This window comes from Salvelinus fontinalis, chromosome 39 (assembly GCF_029448725.1).
Source record: "Salvelinus fontinalis isolate EN_2023a chromosome 39, ASM2944872v1, whole genome shotgun sequence".
NCBI classification, from domain to species: Eukaryota; Metazoa; Chordata; class Actinopteri; order Salmoniformes; family Salmonidae; genus Salvelinus; species Salvelinus fontinalis.
In genome coordinates this window covers 10,346,662-10,365,668 of record NC_074703.1, presented here as the reverse complement: position 1 = coordinate 10,365,668, position 19,007 = coordinate 10,346,662, and the positions used below count along the sequence as shown (strand labels likewise).

General features: G+C 47.6%; 1 protein-coding gene across 1 annotated transcript; it reads left to right on the top strand.

The window, feature by feature from the left end:
- The first annotated feature begins 49 nt into the window (after positions 1–49).
- LOC129838710 (tetraspanin-12-like) lies at positions 50–18,570 on the top strand. The gene is made up of 8 exons (XM_055905854.1): positions 50–572; positions 661–801; positions 1,153–1,235; positions 1,767–1,902; positions 5,690–5,755; positions 13,673–13,780; positions 13,971–14,114; positions 17,375–18,570. The coding sequence occupies exons 2-8, from the start codon at positions 736–738 to the stop codon at positions 17,705–17,707; spliced, it is 936 nt and encodes a 311-aa protein (XP_055761829.1). The 5' UTR covers positions 50–572; positions 661–735; the 3' UTR covers positions 17,708–18,570.
- Positions 18,571–19,007: the final 437 nt, after the last annotated feature.

Genomic DNA, 19,007 nt, shown 5'->3' with positions numbered 1-19,007 from the left:
GATGACACAGAACAAACTGCGAGTTGAGTTTTGGCCACTCAAACATGGAAAAGTTGAACTGACAGCGCATAACTAACTCGGCACTCTGAATTGGACGATAGGTAGGCCTATCATACCACCACCGGGGGATTGTTTTTGTGGAGAGATCGATTTTGGGAATCAGTGTCTACGTGCGCAACTGAAGTTATATTTTATTTGTTTTGATTTAGGCTGCTGTGCAATAGTATGATTTTTAGTGTTTGACGTTTGCTCTGGGAGTCAAAGGAGTGCTGAACATTAATAATTGAACCACATGGATTATGTTCATTTGGCGCAAAAACCCTTATAAGAAGTTGTTTTGTTATAATGTTCTGGATATGTTTTCGCAGTATACCTTGCTAAGTGAGTGATGATTGATTTGGATATGTCAGCACCGCTGAGCGCTCATCCACACACTCCATCATTCCTGGACTGGGGAAAGTAAGAAACCACCTGTTGTGAATGCTTTCTGGATATTCCCACGGATCTACCTCGGCTGCTAAAACAAGACATTGGAAAGGCGCGCGCAGAACGCACAGAGACATGTAAACCCGGTATGTTTTACACGGAACACTGAGAACTCGTTTTGTATTCATGGGACAGACTAACAATCCCAATTTAATTGATTTATATTCATTTTAGTTAATGATGTTGCCATGGTGGCGCGGGTTAGGATGAGGAGTCCTGTTTTGACCACCGGTTGCTGTTGGGCTCAGAATGGCTCGCGAGGACGCGGTGAGGTGCCTGCGCTGCCTGCTCTACGCTATCAATTTACTCTTCTGGGTAAGAGAAGCGGAGACCCCCAACAAGCAAAACAAACTGCATGTTTGGAATTGTACTGCATGCTATTTATAGGCCATTAAATTTGATAAGTGCTCCAGGGTTGTTGTAGTGGATTATGCAAGTGTTGAACACATGGCAAAATGCCCCCTAGGCAACATTTTGTTGCCATACCAAGTTCATGGATTATATTTCACTGCCATAAGCATTTTCAGACAAAACATATTTTGAGTGGAAGTGTTTACTGTAGGCCTACTTGGTGAAACTGTAATGTTATGTGTGTGTCTGTGTGTAATGTGTGTGTCTGTGTGTTCTATCTCTCTCTCCATGTGTGTGTGTGTTCTGCTCCCTCAGCTCATGTCGATATGTGTCCTGGGGGTGGCTGCTTGGCTCAGGGACTACCTGAACACTGTACTCACCTTGACGGCCCACACCAGGTGAGTGATATGCATCTCAATGTTGACACCTCTCAGTGGGCATGTACTGGCAGGAACAGGAGAGAGATAACAGGGAGAAAGTGTGAGAGGAAGATAATTAGTATATATGAGTTGGAGCAGTAAATAAGAAGAGATTGAGAATAGAGGAGGAAGGAGACTGATAAAGAGAGGAGGGTCTGTTGGATAATATATCTCACTTCCTCGACTCATACCTGGCAACCTTTCCACAAATCATCAACGGCATAACTTTTTGAATTCAACAGTTTCTCATCACCTAGACCTGTCCACAGATCACCATCTCACCCCTCACTGGCCCCTGACAGTAACTTCTGCGGTAGAGGAGATCCATATTCTTACGGAGTGTAATCACTATTTGCTGCTGTCTGCTGTATTAATAATAATGCAACAGGCCACACAGAGAGAGAGAGAAGAGGGAGGGGAGAGGGAGAGCAATAGCAGGATGGATAGATAAATAAACAAAAAGACTGCCAAGTTACCCCCCCCCCCCCCCCCCCCCCTCTCTCTCTGTAGGCTGGAGGAAGCAGCCGTTCTCACGTATTCTCCGGCTGTCCATCCCGTCATCATTGCAGTGTGTTGTTTTCTTGTCATCGTGGCCATGGTGGGCTACTGCGGCACACTGAAATGCAACCTTCTACTCCTATCCTGGGTACGTGTCTGAATGAAATGAACGTGTGTTTCTGAGTGTATGTATGTATGTGTGTGTGTGTGTGTGTGTGTGTGTGTGTGTGTGTGTGTGTGTGTGTGTGTGTGTGTGTGTGTGTGTGTGTGTGTGTGTGTGTGTGTGTGTGTGTGTGTGTGTGGAAACTGGGATGAGCTCGGTTTAGTTGGAGAAGCGGTTTGTACTTGCTGTAGATCTCTGAAAGGTTTTCTTTAGCTATCGGTGTTAGTTACACATTTATACAACCTTGAAATACACGCACGCACGCACGCACGCACGCACGCACGCACGCACGCACGCACGCACGCACGCACGCACGCACGCACGCACGCACGCACGCACGCACGCACGCACGCACACACACACACACACACACACACACACACACACACACACACACACACACACACACAAACACACAGAGTGCTCCACACACAGTAGCCCCCCTATCTATCTTCATGTGCTATTGTCCTCATCATCTGTAACAGCCTGATGTCCTCTACATCTCAATAAAGTAATATTATTGTGCCCTCATAAACCCTGGAACAGGCCTGTAAATTCACGCAACAGCAACACAGTCGCATAGTTCCACCGCTCATACACCGGAGGGAGATGCAGCGAGAATTCCCCTCTCGATTTTACAGCCGTTACTCATCCAATGCAGCGCCACAATGGTCATTCATCATCCCGTAAGCGTGTTGCGCCGCGTCTTGTGTTAGCGAACGCCCCCTCTGAGCGAGCAAGGGCCTTGTGCGGGGATGTTGCCGGTGTGTTGTGGAATGACGCTCCTGTGGATAGGTACAGCTGTAAAACTATTCACCACTGCTGCTGTCTGAGCCTGCCTGAGTAATGGTACCCTGGGCACTGATGGATGTCCAGAGAGAAGGAGGGGGAGGGAGAGATAGAGAGAGAGAGAGGAAGAGAGATGGACAGATAAGTGTGTGATTGTCTCAATCACTCACCACTGTCAGTGTGGGACAACAAAAAGAGAGAATGAAAGAGAAACAGGGATAAAAGAAAGGAGGTAAAGAGGTGGATTGAGTCAGAGCAGGTGAAGGAGAGGGAGAGAGAAACCCACTGAGGTACAGAAAAGAGAGAGAGAGAGACAACACCCCAAAAATCCATTTCCATCCGACCATGCATGCAGATGACTAAACAATGTATCATCTCTGTGCTTACAGAGCATATGCTACGGAGCATTACTTTACTACACATGTCTTGCATACATAACATGTATTCCCATACAGAAGCATTCGTGGCAGCATAATGCACTATTTCCGTTGACCAATTTGTGTCATGCATACAAAAACTATAACAGGGCAGGTACATGATTACTCATATTCCTATAGATTGGAAGGGCAGGACATCGGATAGGGTGGGGTGGAGCCTGTTTTGTGGCTCTATCTCCCAGGTGTGCTGTGTGGGGAGACGGAGAGGGAGGGGCTTCCTGTGTCAGTCTCTCCCCGACCAAAGTGCCTGGATTCTGGGTCTCCCTCACGCTTCGTCCACCCCTCCATTGGGACTTCATTCATCCCTCTCTCCTTGCAACTCTGCCCTGGCATTCCAGTGTTTGGACTGTACCATCCGGAGACAATATTATCTCGGTTGAGAGGGACAATGGGTAACGCTATCCCACCCGTCTTTGCCCGCTATGGCGAGGTGGCTGAGATGGGTGAGTGGCGATTGGGTTACCCACATACCCATTCACCAGCTTTCAGAGGAACGCCCCCCACCACCCCGACTCTGCTCTCTACCTGAATAACTTCTCCCTTCAATCATAGCTGTGGTGGGCAATTGATGGTTCCCTGGCTTTAAGCTCAGTTAAAACCTTTATATGTTATGGATAGTTGTGTTTCTGTTGTGGACTAAGCTACTGAAAAGCGTCAAGGCGTCCATTTAGGGTCTCTAAGCGGTTGTTGGGATGTTTGTAGATGTTTATATGCATGCAGTGGTGCGTTGTGGGATATTGGGGTATGTTAGGGACGACTGCAGGGTCTTAAGTTAATCTGAGAAGCTGTTCCAGCGAACGCATAGAAAGGTCGCTTAAAAATAGTCCCTCCTTAAAGACGCCAAACAAATCCCCCTTAGCCTAAACTTATAGCTCTCCCCCTCTCACTCTTCTGTTCCTCCACCTCTCTTTCCCTGTCTTCCCTCTCTCGCCCTTGTATACGTGTTAATTGAGTATCAGCGAGGGAAGGGAATTATGCTGTAAGTCTCTCTACACAGGAGGAAATCCATTCTTGGAAGCCTTGACATTCCATTCAAACAACTGCAACCCTCCTCTAACCTCTCTCTGTGTGTGTGTGTGTGTGTGTGTGTGTGTGTGTGTGTGTGTGTGTGTGTGTGTGTGTGTGTGTGTGTGTGTGTGTGTGTGTGTGTGTGTGTGTGTGTGTGTGTGTGGGTGTGTGTGTGTGTGTGTGAGAGAGAGAGCTTCCTCCGTGAAATGAAATGTGTGAAACATAAAGACACATCTCTATGAGAAAGGTAATACACTGAGTGCACAAAACATTAAGAACACCTTCCTAATATTGAGTTGCACTCCTCTTTTCCCTCAATTTGTTGGGACATGGACTCTACAAGGTGTTGAAAGCGTTCCACACGGCTGCTGGCCTGGGTTGACCCCAATGCTTCCCACAGTTGTGTCAAATTAGCTGGATGTCCTTTGAGGGGTGGACCGTTCTTGATACACACAGGAAACTGTTGAGTGTGAAAAACCCAGCAGCATTGCAGTTTTTGGCCACCCTTAAACCAGTGCACTTGGCACCTACTACCATACCCTGTTCAAAGGCACTTAAATATTTTGTCTTGCCCATTCATCCTCTGAATGGCACACGTACACAATCCATGTCTCAATTGTCTCAAGGCTTAAAAATTCTTCTTTACCTGTCTCCTCCCTACATTGAAGTGTATTTAACAAGTGGCATCAATAAGTGATTATAGCTTTCACCTGGATTCACCTGGTCAGTCTATGTCATGGAAAGAGCAGGTGTTCTTAATGTTTTGTACACTCAGTGTATATTGAAGCTAGAAGGGGCCAAGGGAAGTTTCATATTCTCTTCACACCTGGAAATCGTCCTTGTAGAATGGTGAAGTATTGATGTACTGTATGTGTATGTCTTGGTATGTGTGTTAGAGGGGGGTTCGAAGGGTGAAAAGGTCACACAGAGAGAAGAAGACAGGGGAGATGTTTTTGAGTGGTGAGATGAGTTTCTGGGTGAGAGGTGTGTGAGTGTGTGTGTGTCTGTGTTGTTTGGGACTGGGCTGCTCTAAATGGAGTGTAGCACTAACAAAGGCAAGGCAGAGCCATCTGTCTGCCAATAATATTTACACTCCAAACAAACAGGCTGTCAGACATACCCTGTACCACTAACATGCCCCCAATAGAATGGCTGACACACGCATCACTCTTCATAAGACCTGTGTGTGTATATGTGTGTGTGTATGTGTGTGTGTGTGTGTGTGTGTGTGTTTGCACAGTTGTGTTTACATGAAAGTCTGAAAGATTGAACATTTTAATGTTTTTTCTTTATGTGAAATTGTGGAAATAGGTGTGTGTGTGTGTAATGTGTGTCAGTGTGTATGTGACATGAGTGGAACAGGCGTCTCGAGATTGAAGAACATAACATCACTACTCATTGTGTGTGAAAGCACTTTCTCCCACCATCCACCATGACGATCAATCACTCAGACACGACACTGCACAGTACATCTCTGTCTAGCCTCAACACTAACATTCTCTCTCTCTCTCTCTCTCTGTCTGTCTCTGTCTCTTTAGTACTTTGGCAGTCTGTTGGTGATCTTCTGTGTAGAATTGGCCAGTGGGGTGTGGACGTATGACGAGGTGAGTGCGGCACTGATTTTCTATATGCTGTATCTCTATGCTTTAGCTCTATGCTGCAGCTCTATGTGTGGGGGCTGTCCTTATAGGCTTGTCTATATTTTGTTCTGTGCTATGAATAAACATAAATGCCAGTCATGTTCTGCTCTGCTCAGAGAGCTCGCCTCTTTCTCTGCTTACTGGGGCTACCCAATAAACAACATGGCCAGTGCAGGGCACAGGCCAAAGAGCACAGGGAAATGGTACTGGTGCTATATATGAACAACCAAAAAATCTAACTAAAAGAAACGTCCAGCAGTCCTGATTTAGAACTGGGACACCAGATGGGTGCAATTAATTATCAGGTAGAACAGAAAACCAGCAGGCTCCCGGACCTCGTAGGGTAAGAGTTGAGTACCCCTAAGATAGGGTATAATTGTGTCCCCCGTTCCCATCCCTCCCTCATTCCCCTCCCTCCCCCTGCCTCCTCTCTCCCTCCTGCTCAGGTTGTGGGTGTTTGAACACAATGGGCAGGGCTCTCTATTACAACGGGTTCTCCCCTACAGGGCTGCCCCTCCACTGGGCCAGGGGCTTATCTCTCCACCATGAAAGAGCCCACAGTGGCTTTGATGTCCCATCACAGTAGGTGGGACTCGCTCCGACCGCGCAGGTGTGTTTGTGTCCGTGTTTGAGTCCACAGTGCCACAGGCCTCCCTCAGTGTGACATACCTGCCATGCCGCATGGGGGTTGTGGGTATTGTAGTCTTTGTGCCTTGTCCTTTATCAGAAAACTTCTAGGGTAGCACCAAGGTAGCACCAACCTGGCTTCAGGGGAATTCTGTGTAACCTGGGTCATGTTATGCTTATCACATTACACATCTCATTACAAGACTAGAGGAGAGAGGGATAAAGGGTGAAGGAGAGAGGAAGAAGGAGGGGAGGGAGGCCCAAGGGTGAGTTAGGTGGAGGTTTTATTGGAAAGGAGAGGAGAGGAGAGGGGGATAAGTTATGCATGCTAAGTGTGTCAGACTGGTTCTGCGGAACAGCTCTGGTCTGGTTCCCCAGAGCTCAGACAGTGGTAATTGTTTAGACAACAAGCCGTTGTCAACCTCAGCAACTACATACCGGAGTGTTGGAGGCCTGGGAAACACTAGAGGAGAGAGTCAGAAGCTGTGTGTTTGAAAATATTTGAGGCATGGTCAGAGGATTGGACTATATAACTAGGCTTGAAACAGAGAGCTGATAGCTAAATATACACCACTGTGACTGTTGCTCCAATATGGTTTCAGGGCTTTCTGTTGAGTATCTTGTGACAATAATACATGAGCTGTACATGAAATGTTCTCAGCTGAAGTAGAACTGAAATATATGGCTGAACTGAATGTAACTATACTGAATGAGATGGAGTTTAGGGCTGACCCCATTTAGTCGACTGGTCGATTGTTTGGTCGATAGGCTGTTGGTGGACCGAGATTTCTTTAGTCGAGCAGTAGCAAAAACAAAATATCATGGCGTACAAGACACCTGTCTGATTCACGCCTGTCTGAGTGGACTGATCTATTGTGGAGGCTGTGGGGATGGTACAGTCCATGACTCTAAGACATTTGCTACTGAAATTGTATATGGTTCTTTTAAGTAGGAACAATGGTGCAACACTAATAAAAATCATCTAATTTTATAACAGATTGGGTTTCTCCTGTGTTGGATAGTGGTCGCTGTTCCCGGTTCTGAAACACATCAGTGTGCTGTTGTCGCTATGGGCATAATAGCAAAGTTAACCAGCATATTGGTGTTGAGAACAAAGCAGTGGAGGCAGCAGCAGAGTTAGAAGATGAGAGAACAGCCTTTGCCTTAATTGTCTAAGAAAAGTGAGGAGAGAGGAAATCACAACTGAATTAGGTCTATAATCAATAGCCGTTATAATAAGCTTTAGAAATCATCCATATATATTTGCAAAAATAATACAGATCCTGCTTATATTGCCTGTTTGAGTGTTTGGTTAATAGCATACTGATTCTGTGAGCACCAAGCCTTCGTGAGCACCAACCACAACCTGTCGGTTAAATCATTTCACAAATTGGGCTGTTGTTTAGTCTTTGCTTTGCTGTAATAAAGGCTTCACACTTTGTATCTCGTTAAAACCGCCTCTCTGGTATTATTGATCATTTATTGAGTGTTGTTTACACTGTTCCAAATGATCAGACAAATTATATTTGTAGTAATAATAACCCTCCTTTATTCCTTGATCTCCTTCTTATTGTTGCTATTACTATTATTGTCATGATCATCGTTAGTATTACAATAAGTCATGTTGTTCTCATTAGTAGGCGTTGTATAGCAGCCTTGTATAACCACCTTCGAGCTGCAGGCCTAAGAGCACATCCTGTTAGGACTTGATACCCTAACTTACTGAGGCCTATATTTCAATACTTATATAAGCTTTAGTACTGTATCAATCAATCAATCATTTATTTATTCGTTCACGTCATCACACAGCATATGAGTCATTCATGATTTGAAATGCAATCAAGCATTTTCATTTCAAAATCAAATAAAGCGAACTTTGAATACTTAGCATAAACAATAAGTCAACGGTTCCATTTTGGAAATTACAACAGACTCTCTGTTATGCTTATAATGTATTTAGTGTTGTTCACATTGTTCCAAACGGTCAGAGGAATGACATTGTAATCTAACAGCTCCTGTTTGGCACAGATAATGTCACGATCGTGTGGTGGATTGACGGACCAAAATGCAGCTCTTGGAAAATAAGCCATCTTCTTTATTAAACAAAAACACGAAGATGAACACGACACAAAAACACTATACAAAATAACAAAATAACAAAACGACCGTGAAGCTACAAACGTTGTGCATAGACAGACAGGCTACTAACGTTCTGACATAGACAATTACCCACAACCAATGAGAGCCTATGGCTACCCTAAATAAGGCTCCCAATCAGAGACAACCGAAATCAGCTGTCTCTAATTGGGAACTCATTCAGGTAACCATAGACTCTCCTAGATGACTAACCAACATAGACAACGCTAGACATCTACACTCAACACAAAACCATATACTTCACCCCATAACCCCTTTTCCAAATACACACCCAAAACCAACAAAACATAAACATTCCCCATGTCACACCCTGACCTAACTAAAATAATAAAGAAAACCAATAATACTAAGGCCAGGGTGTGACATAACCCCCCCCTTGAGGCGCGAACTCCGGGCGCACCATACAGTCTAGGGGAGGGTCTGGGTGGGCTTCCATCCACGGTGGCGGCTCCGGCTCTGGTCGCGGTCCCCACGTCACCACAGTACCTAAACACCTCCTAGGCTTCCTCCAAACAACCCCCCTCCACCTTAACCCCATTGCATTCAGGGGCAGTTCCGGACTAAGGGGCAGTACCAGGGTAAGAGGCAGTACCAGGGTCAGGGGCAGTACTAGGGTCAGGGACAGTACCAGGGTCAGGGGCAGTACCAGGGTAAGGGGCAGCACCAGGCTGAGGAATGGCAGCTCCGGACTGAGGGACTGCAGCTCCGGACTGAGGGACTGCAGCTCCGGACTGAGGGACGGCCCATGGCTGGCTGACAGATCTGGCTGCTCATGGCTGGCTAACTGATCTGGCTGCTCATGGCTTGCTGACGGATCTGGCTGCTCATGGCTGGCTGACGGATCTGGCTGCTCATGGCTGGCTGACGGATCTGGCTGCTCATGGCTGGCTGACGGATCTGGCTGCTCATGGCTAGCTGACGGATCTGGCTGCTCATGGCTAGCTGACGGATCTGGCTGCTCATGGCTAGCTGACGGATCTGGCTGCTCATGGCTAGCTGACGGATCTGGCTGCTCATGGCTAGCTGACGGATCTGGCTGCTCATGGCTAGCTGACGGATCTGGCTGCTCATGGCTAGCTGACGGATCTGGCTGCTCATGGCTAGCTGACGGATCTGGCTGCTCATGGCTAGCTGACGGATCTGGCTGCTCATGGCTAGCTGACGGATCTGGCTGCTCATGGCTGGCTGACGGATCTGGCTGCTCATGGCTAGCTGACGGATCTGGCTGCTCATGGCTGGCTGACTGATCTGGCAGATCCTGTCTGGTTGGCGGCTCTGGCAGATCCTGTCTGGTTGGCGGCTCTGGCAGATCCTGTCTGGTTGGCGGCTCTGGCAGATCCTGTCTGACGGACGGCTCTAGCGGCTCCTGTCTGGCTGGCGGCTCTAGCGGCTCCTGTCTGGCGGACGGCTCAGTGGGCTCATGGCAGACGGGCGGCTTTGCAGGCTCATGGCAGACGGATGGCTCAGATGGCGCTGGGGAGACGGATGGCTCAGATGGCGCTGGGGAGACGGATGGCTCAGATGACGCTTGGCAGACGGGCAGTTCAGTCATTGCTGTGCAGACGGCAGACTCCTGCCGGCTGAGGCGCACTGTAGGCCTGGTGCGTGGTGCCGGGACTGGTGGCACCGGGCTGGGGACACGCATCTCAGGGCTAATGCGGGGAGCAGGAACAGGGCATACTGGACCCTGGGGACGCACATTAGGCCTAGTGCGTGGGGCCGGAACTGGTGGTACCGGACTGGGGACACGCATCTCAGGGCTAATGCGGGGAGCAGCAACAGGACGCACAGGACTCTGGGTATACACAGGAGGCTTGGTGCGTAATTTAGGCACTGGTGGTAAAGGGCTGGAGACACGCACCATAAGGCTAGTGCGTGGAGGAGGCACTGGTGGTACTGGATTGGGGCGGGGAGGTGGCGCCGGAAATACCGGACCGTGCAGGCGTACTGGCTCCCTTGAACGCCGAGCCTGCCCAACCTTACCTGGTTCTATGCTCCCCGTCGCCTGACCAGTGCGGGGAGGTGGAATAACCCGCACCGGCCTATGTAGGCGAACCGGGGACACCATGCGTAAGGCTGGTGCCATGTACGCCGGCCCGAGGAGACGCACTGGTGACCAGATGCGTTGGGCCGGCTTCATGACATATGGCTCAACGCTCAGTCTAGCCCGGCCGATACGTGGAGCTGCAATGTACCGAACCGGGCTATGCACGCGTACAGGAGACACCGTGCGCTCTACTGCGTAACACGGTGTCTGCCCGTACTCCCGCTCTCCACGGTAAGTACAGGGAGTAGGCGCAGGTTTCCTACCTGACTTCGCCACCCTCCCTTTAAGGCCCCCCCCAAGAAATTTTTGGGGTGTACTCACGGGTCTCCAGCCTTGTCTCCGTGCTGCCTCCTCATATCGCCTCCTCTCGGCTTTCGCTGCCTCCAGCTCTTCACGAGGGAGGCGATATTCTCCAGGTTGTGCCCATGGATCTTCTTCCAATTCCTCCTCCCAACTCCAGAGATCCTGTGTAGGTATGTCCTGTTGCCGCCTTCCATGCCGCTTGGTCCTATGGTGGGTAATTCTGTCACGATCGTGTGGTGGATTGACGGACCAAAATGCAGCTCTTGGAAAATAAGCCATCTTCTTTATTAAACAAAAACACGAAGATGAACACGACACAAAAACACTATACAAAATAACAAAATAACAAAACGACCGTGAAGCTACAAACGTTGTGCATAGACAGACAGGCTACTAACGTTCTGACATAGACAATTACCCACAACCAATGAGAGCCTATGGCTACCCTAAATAAGGCTCCCAATCAGAGACAACCGAAATCAGCTGTCTCTAATTGGGAACTCATTCAGGTAACCATAGACTCTCCTAGATGACTAACCAACATAGACAACGCTAGACATCTACACTCAACACAAAACCATATACTTCACCCCATAACCCCTTTTCCAAATACACACCCAAAACCAACAAAACATAAACATTCCCCATGTCACACCCTGACCTAACTAAAATAATAAAGAAAACCAATAATACTAAGGCCAGGGTGTGACAGATAATATGCACACAGAGCTGGCTCATTATCTTCTTTTTCTTGATCTCCAGTATTTTCCACAACTAGTCACATTTATTCCACACATTTTTTTACCCCCTGAGCAACCAGTTAACATTCCCCCGTTTCGAGTTTATTTGTCACATTCTTTGCATCAATTTTGCTGTCACGTGTGTTACGGTGTTCAGAGTTTGTTATAACCAATTTCTTGGTGTGATAATGATATGCTATAGGTCATAATGGTCACGTGCATGCGATGCATTCATATATCACGTAAAGAGAGCAAGGGTTGAGAGAATAGGGACTGTTTTCCCTAAACAAATTAGGGATTTCGGTAACATCATTTTTCAGTCAGAAATGGCTGGAATTATGTTGCAGCTTCAGCAACGCGCGATAAACACTGTTGATGTTATTTGGTGGTCCTGCAGCAGGGAGAGAGAGACAACGGGTGCTAGTCACTCATTTTTTTTAATACAGCGCAGAAAGTCTGAGCCCGGCCCGGCACACTCAAATAAATTGCGGTTGGACTCCCTCTAGTCATTTGTGTGGCTTAATTATTTAATCAAACAGTGCGCTTAAAGCATCAGACAAGCTCACTGCATATACAGTGCATTTGGAAAGCATTCAGACCCGATCTACACACAATACCCGATCTACTAACGATCTACACACAATAGCCCATAATGACAAAGCAAACTTTTTTTTTAAAAATATTTGCAAATGTATAAAAAAAAACTGATATCACATTTACATAAGTATTCAGACTGTTTACTCAGTACTTTGTTGAAGTACCTTTGGCAGCAATTACAACCTCGAGTCTTCTTGGGTATGATGCTACAAGCTTGGCACACCTGTATTTGGGGTTTCTCCCATTCTTCTCTGCAGATCCTCTAAAGCTCTATCAGGTTGGATGGGGAGTGTCACTGCACAAAGGGGATGGTGCAGGTTTTCATAAAGAATATCTCTATACTTTTCTCCGTTCATCTTTCCATAGATCCTGACTACAGTAGTCTCCCAGTCCCAGCCGCTGAAAACATTTCCACAGCATGATGCTGCCACCACCATGCTTCACCGTAGGGATGGTGCCAGGTTTCCTCCAGACGTGACGCTTAGCATTCAGGCCAAAGAGTTCAATCTTGGTTTCATCAGACCAGAGAATCTTGGTTCTCATGGTCTGGGAGTCCTTTAGGTGCCTTTTCAGAGACTTCCAGCGGGCTGCCATGTGCCTTGTACTAAGGAGTGTGACCACTCTTAAGGGCCTGATTTGTGGCAGTGGTGTAAAGAACTTAAGTAAGAATACTTTAAAGTACTAGTTAAGTAGTTTTTTGGGGTATCTGTACTTTACTTTACTATTTATATTTTTGATTACTTTTACTTTTACTTCACAACATTCCTAAAGAAAAGTTTGTACTTTCTCCATACATTTTCCCTGACACCCAAAAGTTCTACTAACTTTTGAATGTTTACTAGGACAGGAAAATTGTCCAATTCACGCTATTAAAAGAGAAAATCACTGGTCATCCCTACTGCATCTGATCTGGCGGACTCATTGAACACAAATGCTTCATTTGTGCCCCTGGCTATCCGTAAAAAAACAAAAAAACAAAACAAGAGAATCGTGCCCGGCTGGTTTGCTTAATATAAGGAATTTGAAATTACTTATACTTATACTTTTATTTTTGATACTTAAGTATCATCATTTTATATACATTTACAAAAAAATCTAAAAACCTGTTTCCACTTTGTCATTATGAGGTATTGTTTGTAGATTGATGAGAAAAAAATAATAATTTATCAATCTTTAGAATAAGGCTGTAATGTAACAAAATGTGGACAAAGTCAAGGGGTCTGAATACTTTCCGAATGCACTGTAGTTGATTTAATTAAAACACATAGGAAGTGCCTATATATGGAAAAATACACATTTGAAAATTTTGACCAATTGATTGGTCGAAAGAACAGACGACTCTCGGTCGACCAAGATTTGTTTTAGTCGGGGACAGCCCTAATGGAGTTACACTGTTATGTTCTGTCCAAGCCCTCAGTTCAGAGGTCAGATATAATCAGTCTGAAGTCCAGGATGCCCAACTATGGCCTGCAGCGTTACCAGTGGCTAACACACACCTGGAACACCTTCCAGACGGAGGTGAGAGGTCACTACCCCAGAGGTCACACACACTTAGTGGTTTTATATCATAACCCAAGAGCAACATTTTAATAAGATATTACATGTATTTATTAGAGGTTATTCATGTTTTAGTGCTTGAATATGCAAGATTGCTAGTTATAAAGGGTTGCTAATGTATGTACATTTTCTTTGACTGTGTGTTCCCCAGTTTAAGTGCTGTGGGGTCATCTACTTCACCGATTGGCTGGAGATGACAGAGATGGAATGGCCACCAGACTCCTGCTGCTCCAATCAGTATCCAGGATGTGCTCGCCACGCCCACTACCGTGACCTCGGTGATCTTCACCAAGAGGTGAGTGTCCCCAGGAGTGCCCCAGTGACCCTCTGACCTCATAGTAAGTGTTAGGTTGTGGCTTGACCTCTGGTGAACTGTTCACCTACTGAACCCTCTGACCCCACCCTGAAAAGAGTTAGGATCATTACAGGTGATCATTACGGCTCTCTGTAGCCCCAGGTGGATCTGCCAATTGCCATTGACGTACCTTCCCCTGTGACATCATCAGAAAGGGACACACAGGCTTATGTATTCCTATTCACTGACTGAGTAAACCTGTTAGTTCAGAAGAGACAATAACAATAAACTTTTTGATATAGGCTACTTACATTCTGAATGGAGTGGAGAGGATTTTCTTGGAGTTAATACATTTACAACAACCTGTTTCCAATGGGATGTCTATTTGCAGCCTGAAATGACCTGCCGTGTTCAATGGTGGAGAGAAATCCATACAACTCAATTAGAGCCAATCACAGGCTTGATAGCATAGTGTGCCTTCTGGCTGCTGCGGTTGCCAGATTGTTGAGACAGAGTGCAGCTATTACGCCTCATCAAGCCCATCAGGGGACAAGGTATGCTGTGGGGAACACACAAACAAAGTCTAGTAGGGGGTGAGGTACGCCAAGCAATGCCAGCTAGCCTGCCAGTAGGATACAGAGAGAATACAAAGCAAACTTTCACCCTAGCGTCTCTCTCTCTATTTTAATATCTCACCTTTCTCTCACACACCCACTCAAACACACAGGCAGGTACGCAGGCAGGCAGGTAGGTAGGCAGGCAAACAGGCAGGCAAACAGACAGGCAGGCACGCAGGCAGGCAGGTAGGTAGGCAGGCAAACAAACAGGCAGGCAAACAGGCAGGCAAACAGACAGGCAGGCAGGTAGGCAGGCAGGCAGGTAGGTAGGTAGGCAAACAGGCAGGCATGCAGGTAGGCAGGCAAGCAGGCAGGCAGGTAGGTAGGTAGGTAGGTAGGCAAACAGACAGGCAGGCAGGTAGGCAGGCAAGCAGGCAGGAAGGTAGGTAGGTAGGCAAATAGGCAGGCATGCAGGTAGGCAGGCAAGCAGGCAGGCAGGTAGGTAGGTAGGCAAACAGACAGACAGGTAGGTAGGCAGGCAAGCAGGCAGGCAGGTAGGTAGGTAGGCAAACAGGCAGGCATGCAGGTAGGCAGGCAAGCAGGCAGGCAGGTAGGTAGGTAGGTAGGTAGGCAAACTGACAGGCAGGCAGGTAGGCAGGCAAGCAGGCAGGAAGGTAGGTAGGTAGGCAAATAGGCAGGCATGCAGGTAGGCAGGCAAGCAGGCAGGCAGGTAGGTAGGTAGGCAAACAGACAGACAGGCAGGTAGGCAGGCAAGCAGGCAGGCAGGTAGGTAGGTAGGCAAACAGGCAGGCATGCAGGTAGGCAGGCAAGCAGGCAGGCAGGTAGGTAGATAGGCAAACAGGTAGACCGGCAGGTAGGCAGGCAAGCAGGCAGGCAGGTAGGTAGGTAGGAAAAAAGGCAGGCATGCAGGCAGGTAGGCAGGCAAACAGGCAGGCAAACAGACAGGCAGGTAAGCAGGCAGTAGGGCAGGCAAACAGGCAGTCATGCAACAGGCAGTCATGCAGGCAGGCAGGCAGGTAGGTAGGAAAACAGGCAGGCAAACAGACAGGTAGGTAGGCAGGCAGTAGGTCAGGCAAACAGGCAGGCAACAGGCAGGCAGGCAGGCAGGCAGCAGGCAGGCAGGCAGGCGGGCAGGCAGGCAGTGTTTAGTCAACCCCTGTCCTGGTCTAACCCCAAACCAACCCTGTCCTTTATCCAGTCTGACCACCTCCACCTCAACATGTCTGTCTGCTGTGTTTAGTCAACCACTGTCCTGGTCTAACCCCAAACCAACCCTGTCCTTTATCCAGTCTGACCACCTCCACCTCAACATGTCTGTCTGCTGTGTTTAGTCAACACTGTTAACCCCCTAGCCTTAGCAACAGTTCCCCTCCCCGTGGTCTAGGCCAAGTTGTGTGGCTCTAACAGGGTTATAGCAGGCCCGGTGTGCCAGGTGAAGACTGCCAGGCTGCCCATTGTCACCTGGGTGAGAAATGCTGGGTGAGCAGGCTGTTCCTGCCTGACATACACATACAGGGGCTTCCAAGTGGCGCAGTGGTCTAAGACGCTTCATCTCAGGTGTCACTACAGACAACCTGGTTCGAATCCAGACTGTATCACAACCGGCCGTGATTGGTAGTCCAATAGTGCGGCGCACAATTGGCCCAGCGTCATCCAAGTTTGGCCGGTGTAGACCATCGTTGTAAATAATAAACAAAAATACACACCTGGACTGGCATGCCTGGGAAAGATGGAGGTAGAGGGTGGAGAAAGGGGAGGTTGTGACACTGGAAAAAGAGAGGGGTGTGGGGAAAGGGAGGAGGAGGTAAAGAGAGTGCCGATACAGGAAAAGGGGGAGAGAGAGGCTACTAATTGTGTTAAATGTAAACTCTGAGAGGTTCATATGAAGTGTTAGTGCTGCTGCTGCTACGCCTCACTAAGTAGAACCAGGCATACAGAGGGACAAAGAGATGCTGTGTGTAGTGAGGATGAGTCAGTCAGTCAGTCAGTCGAGGAGGGATTCAAGGGGAATGTATGGTCTATCCTTTCTATCTCCTGTCTGTTTTCTCTCTCTTTCTTTATCACAGCCTCTCTCCCCCCACGTTTACTACCCTTTCTCCACAGGACTTTCCTTTCCTTCCACTTTTCTCTCACTCTCTCTCTCTCTATCCCTCTCTCTCTGGCAGCAGTAAGGTGTAGAGTAGATCAGTCTGGTATGTAGCACCACAGAGTGAATATCCCTCAGTCAGGAAGTAATAGACTGGCCTTTCTATACCTCCACTACTATTCCCTCTCTTTCCACACTTCTCTACCGTCGTCCTCTCTTCCCCTACATCTCTCTTTCTCTCACTCTCTCCCCCTCTGTTTCTTTCTCTCCATGTACATGTTATCCATGTGATAGGATGAGAAAGCGTTTTCATTTTGTTCCTACAGAAAATGTACAGCTCACAGACTTAGTATGGGAGGTCTGCCCCTGGCGAGACAGACAGACTGAAACATTGAAACAGCATGAATATTACATGAATGTAACATTAATATAACATGGATCAAACATATGCCATATTTCAACATAAATTAGGTTCAACTCTTAAAATGACAAGCTCTTATTGTGTTCCATTGTCTGTCTGTGTGTGTGTGTGTGTGTGTGTGTGTGTGTGTGTGCGTGTGTGCGTGTGCGTGCGTGTGTGCATGTGTGTACTACAGGGCTGCGGGCCGAAGATCTACAGTTTCATCCGGGGGACTAAGCAACTGCAGGTGCTGCGTTTCCTGGGTGTGTCTATAGGAGTGGCCCAGATTCTGGCTATGACCCTGACCCTAACCCTGCTATGGGCCCTCTACTACGACCGCAAGCCCCCCGAGCCCACCCCGCCCGAACCCCCCCCAGGAACCGACCCTGGTCCTCTAACCATCACCCACTCACCCCAAGGGGAGCCTCCTAAATCGGGTAACACTCGCCCGGCTGAGGCCTGGTCCAATACTGCGACCACATCTAACGGACATGGACACACCCAGTTTGAGATGGAGACACTGTCCTAGCGGGGGGGGGGGATAAACTGTCCACCCATCTGCCCCTCACCCCTACTTCACAGACACTGAGAGAGGGAAAGAATAAGGGGATGAGGAGAAAGTGTGAGACTGGATGAGGGGAGAGAAGGGGGTTGAGAAAAAGAGGGTAGGGGCTATGAGAGAGAATGGGCACAGTTGCAGGAGAGTGAATACCCCCCCATGCCCCCCCCTCTCTTTCCCGTTGGACAACATGACAATGACATACTGGACTGTGGGACCTTTTATGACTATTTTGTCACAGCTGGGATTGGAAATTGTCACAGAAACGAAATAACTCTAAGCCGAGGCTTGCTCCTGTAGCGTCACCACTATCCGGAAGTGAGGAGGGGAGGGAATCGTTGTAGTTTTCCCAACATCCCTCTCCTCGTTGGGAATGTTTGGGAATATCACCACTAGCACTGACTGGATGAAACCTGTTCAGCAAAGACTGCTGTAAGGACATGTCAACTCTTCATCTCACTCAAAACACACCGAACTAAGGAAATTCAGTTTATCTGGACATTTGGAAATATCATATGTCTTAATTTGACAGACCTGTTGGAATCCACTGGAACCACTCAGCCATATTCATGAGCGTTTGTGCAGAAGTCAGAGTGTATTATCGTAGTCTACTATAAACGGAACATGATGTTGGCTATTTATCTCTGGCTCTGTGAGAATAATGCATTTTAGCTCAAACAATAATCTGTGCATTTAATAATTTCAGAGGGTTTGTGAAATATACTGTGTGTTTGCCAAGGAATAATAACACAGCCAAGTGTTTGTTCTCTGATACAGATCACTGTCAGCATGACACTCTTAGGGATGAAAATAAAATGTTCTTCATTGCCACATAGCACGTATCATGCATTTGAAGTGAACAGAATTCATTCTGGGAGAACGATATGTGGGAGAGTATGGTCTTTCATTCTGAAATAACAGAGTCCCCTTTCAAAGTACACCCTTCATTGGAGAAGCAAAGGCCGATCCCACACTAACGCCTATGCCCATAACTTTAGGCCATTGACTCCTAACTGATGCACTAAAAGTAGTAGCGAGGATTAGAACGGTATCAGCAATACAGTCCCAGCTACACCTAGCCCTCCAGGTTGGCAGCTTTCTGACAGTTTCACTCAGTTCAGATCAGCAAGGACAAACCTAAACGTGTGTAGGAAGTGGTTATGGGTTGGTTCAAGGTCTCAGAGAGACAGGCGAGGTGGCCAGCGTATATTGAGTAACAACTTTAACTTAGACATTTTTGATGGAGGGGGAGAAAGTGCCTGTTTAGAAG

What these genes read in the sequence shown, in the direction of transcription:
- LOC129838710 (XM_055905854.1), top strand. Translation starts at nt 736, where the DNA reads ATGGCTCGCGAGGACGCGGTGAGGTGCCTGCGCTGCCTGCTCTACGCT. An exon ending in ACCTTGACGGCCCACACCAG is followed by an intron (nt 1,236 to 1,766) that starts GTGAGTGATATG and finishes CTCTCTCTGTAG; the next exon opens with GCTGGAGGAAGCAGCCGTTC. An exon ending in GGAACACCTTCCAGACGGAG is followed by an intron (nt 13,781 to 13,970) that starts GTGAGAGGTCAC and finishes TGTGTTCCCCAG; the next exon opens with TTTAAGTGCTGTGGGGTCAT.